Source organism: Sapajus apella, unplaced genomic scaffold, assembly GCF_009761245.1.
Source record: "Sapajus apella isolate SASKATOON/1434 unplaced genomic scaffold, GSC_monkey_1.0 scaffold126, whole genome shotgun sequence".
Taxonomy (NCBI): Eukaryota; Metazoa; Chordata; class Mammalia; order Primates; family Cebidae; genus Sapajus; species Sapajus apella.
The window spans coordinates 1,346,783-1,350,521 of NW_022437066.1; the positions used below are offsets into that span (position 1 = coordinate 1,346,783).

The 3,739-nt window shown below is 65.7% G+C and overlaps 1 protein-coding gene across 1 annotated transcript in view; it reads left to right on the plus strand.

Moving 5' to 3' along the window:
* The window catches only part of LCN15 (lipocalin 15), a 2,449-nt gene extending 1,540 nt beyond the window's left edge, over positions 1-909 (plus strand). The window contains 1 exon segment of the mRNA XM_032261868.1: positions 752-909. Within this exon segment, the coding sequence (XP_032117759.1) occupies positions 752-909 (158 nt within the window).
* Positions 910-3,739: the final 2,830 nt, after the last annotated feature.

The window sequence follows — 3,739 nt, forward strand, 5'->3', positions numbered from 1 at the left end:
CTCTTCAGTGAGCGCCCGTCCCCGCCCGCCGGCCCGCCCCCCCCCCCGGGCCCGCCCCCCCCCTTCTGTCCCCACCCACTGGCCCCGCCCCTCCCAGAGGCCCCGCCCCACCCTTTCTGTCCCCACCTACTGGCCCCGCCCCTCCTCAAGGACCCGCCCCACCCGTTCCGCCCACGAAGGGCCCCGCCCCTCAGCACAGGCCCCTCCCCTTCTGGAGCTGCCCCTACCCTCTCCTGCTGTGACCTCCTCACACGCTCCTGGCCTGGCAAGGACCAGGCGGAGCGGAAGCTGGACCCTCAGTGCTTTGGACGTGGAGGAGGTTGGCTGGGGGCTGGGGGGTCCCGCAGTGCCTGCTCCTCTCTGGCTTCCTGAGAGTGGTGTCCCGACCTCTGTCTGGCCTCGATGCCTGAGTCCTACGACTGGGGCCGAGGTTCTTCATTTCCTGGGGACTCCCTGGGTGGGGAGGACAGGGTGAGGCTGGAGGCTTCCGAGCTGCAGGGAGAGATGCTGAAGGGGGAGTGGGGCCCAGGAGGACAGCCAGACCACCCCAACCTCCCGGACACCTCTGTGTGAATCGGGAAAGGGGGCCCTAAGATTCCTTCAGCCCGCAGGCACTTTTGTGCAGTGCACAACCTGCGCCACCCATGGTGGCGGCCTTGCCGTCAGCCCTCAGGGAGGCGGAGCGAGGCCAGGAGATACCCCGCTGCCACCCCTTTTGCTGCTGGGCTCATGGTGACCCTGCTCTGCCCAGGCCGGACCCAGGACGTGAGTCCTCAGGCTCTGAAGGCCTTCCAGGACTTCTACCCGACGCTGGCGCTTCCGGATGACACGGTGCTCATGCTGCCCAAGTCAGGTACCCTGGCAAGCCTGCCCCACCCGACGCCCCCCAGCCGGCCCTGCCTCCCGTGAGCCCACCCTTCCTCCCCGCCTGAGCACAGGCGGTGTGTGGGCTGGCAGTCCCTGCAGCACAGACTCCGGGAGAGGCTTTGGGCAGCGCTGGGAGGGAGGCTCTGGGCGCCACTCTCGGGGTGGTGGAGCCGTCCAGAGAGATGGTGGTCCAGATGGTGGTGGCCTTGGCACCAGGGGTCGGGGGCTGCGGGAAGCGAGGCCCCGCCTGGCCCTTCCCAGGTGGGTTCTCCAGGCCCTGCAGGGGCCGCCCTGGTCGCCTGTCCCCTCCCCATCACAGCCTGACGTCTGCGTCCAAACCCCCCTCCCCCGGTCTGTGCTGCCGCAGCGAGCCCCACAGGGCCCTCTTCTTGTGAGGACGCCTGTCCTTGGACTTAGGGCCCACTGTAAATGCAGGGTGACCTTGTCTCCAGAGTCTAAACTCACGGTATCTGCAAAGACCGTTTCCCGACAAGGCCACGTTTGGAGGTTCCAGGTGTGCCCGAAGTTTTGGAGACACAATTCAATCCACAGCTCTGCGTCCCCGCTGTGTCCACATCCTCTGGCTCCCTCCCCAGGGCACCGTCCTGCCTTGGAATTGCGGGGGCCTCGTCTCCTCGCCAGGGCCCAGGAGGGCAGACCACGGCCTTTGTGCCCAGTGCCAATGACGGAAGCCACATGCGGGTGGGGTCTTGGGGAGACCTCCCCCTAAACCAGACGCCAGAAGACCGTTGGGTCCCTTGCCCAGGCTCACAGCCAAGACTTTGGGCACACCACACGTCACGAGTCCGAAGTGACAGTCACCAGCATCTGGAGGGATGAGGTGTGGTGGGAGGAGGTGGGGCCCCACTCTGGGTGGGGCCGTGGTGTTGGGGGCTCCGGGGCGGGGCCGTGGTGTTGGGGACTCCGGGGCGGGGCCGTGGTGTTGGAGGGCTCCGGGGCGGGGCCGTGGTGTTGGGGGGCTCCGGGGCGGGGCCGTGGTGTTGGGGGCTCCGGGGCGGGGCCGTGGTGTTGGGGGCCTCTGGGCCTCAGCGCTTCTCCGGCTTTTCTGCTATGCATTTCCTGCCTCTCGGCTCCTCTCCGTGAGCTTCGCCTCCACTCCCAGGGTCCTCATCCAGGCGACCCGCCATCCCGCCTGGGGACACTGGGGCTGTTCAGCTTTGCACAGGTCTGTGTCTCCCTGCACACGCCCGTGGGTTGGGAAACACGGGGGTCAACACCAAATCGCCCTCCTCCAGAAGGTTCTCTGGGGAGAACGTGTGGCCCCATTCCCCCGAGATCTTGAAGCAGCAGCTTTCGGGGTAGAGTGCCCCGCCTGGGCCACGTTGGGTGACCCCGGAGGCTGTGGGTTCTGTGGTGGCTTCATGGTCATTCCAGGGCTTTCGTGCCATGCCGGCCCCTTCATCAAGGCCCTGGCAGACGCCGTGGCTCACTGCCACTCAGCGAGGGACTGGGGCATGGGGCTGGGTCCCCCACCCCCAGGGAAGGTGGGGAAGCGTTGGAGCCAGGGACAGCCTCTCCCCTGGGGCCTCTGGGGCAGCAGCGGTGGCTGGTGTGTGTGTCCAGGGTTTGTGGGAGTTTCTGGAGCAGAATGAGCTCTTCTGAGCCTGTTGGGCAGTGGCTTTGGAGGGCTGATGCGCAGCTCGTGAGGAGCAGGAAGGGCATTTGTCGCGGGATTGTGCGATGGAGTAGCTGTGTGTGGTGGAGTAGCTGTGTGCGGTGGAGTAGCTGTGTGCGGTGGAGTAGCTGTGCATTTGCTGTGCAGGAGGAGCCGCAGCTGCAGGCGCCATCGCCCCTGGAGCGAGACCCGCAGCCCTCGGGGACCACCTGGGGCCTCTGTCCTCCGCCCCTGCCTGTGGGATGCCTCATGGGACGCCTCTTTCTATTCAATAAACAGATGCTGCAGCCTCACCTCTTTGGAGATGCCCTGGGGGAGGGCACAGCAGGCCCCTGCCTGACCCCAGCACTGCTGGGTAGACTGAGGCAGGTGTGAAGGGCCCTGGCCAAGGGAGCAGGAGGCAGGGATGAGGGGGCAGGAGGCAGCGGGGAGGAGCCCTGGGTAAGTGGACCGGGAGCAGGTGTGAGTGGCAGGGACGCCAGTGTGAAGGGGTCTGGGTGAGGAAGCAGGAGGCAGGGGTGAGGGGCCCTGGGGAGGGGGAGGAGGCAGGGGGGAGGGGGAGGAGGCAGGGGGCAGGGGGAGGGGAAGGGGCCTGGGGAGGAGCAGGAGGCAGCAGCCAGGCTTAGCATGTGTGGGGGCTGCATCCACAGGAGAACAGGGCATCCTGGCCTAGTCCCTATGGGTCCGCAGTGCCTGGGCATCCAGGCCCCCGGTGGGGGGTGGGGGGAGCTGCGGGAGGCTGGGAAGTTAGGCCCGTTTGGGTTTTGCCCCCACCACTGATGTGATCTCGGGCACCTGGTTTACGCCCCTGGAAATGGGTCACGGTTGTGGCCAGGGCACGGCCGGCCGGCCTGGGTGCTTCACAGCAGACCCTGTGGACACACAGAGCCACCCCATGTGCTCCTTGCTCCAAAGATGAAGAAACTGGCGGGTGCGGTGGCTCGCGCCTGTAATCCCAGCACTTTGGGAGGCCGAGGCGGGTGGATCACCTGAAGTCAGTAGTCCGAGACCAGCCTGGCCAACATGGTGAAAGCTTGTCTCTACTAAAAATACAGAAATTAGCCAAGTGTGGTAGCAGGCGCCTGTAATTCCAGCTACTCAGGAGGCTGAGGCAGGGAGAATTGCTCGAACCCGGGAGGTGGAGTTTGCAGTGAGCCAAGGTTGTGCCATTGCACTCCAGCCGGGGGGACAGAGCAAGACTCTGTCTCAAAAAAAAAAAAAAAAAAAAAAAAAAAA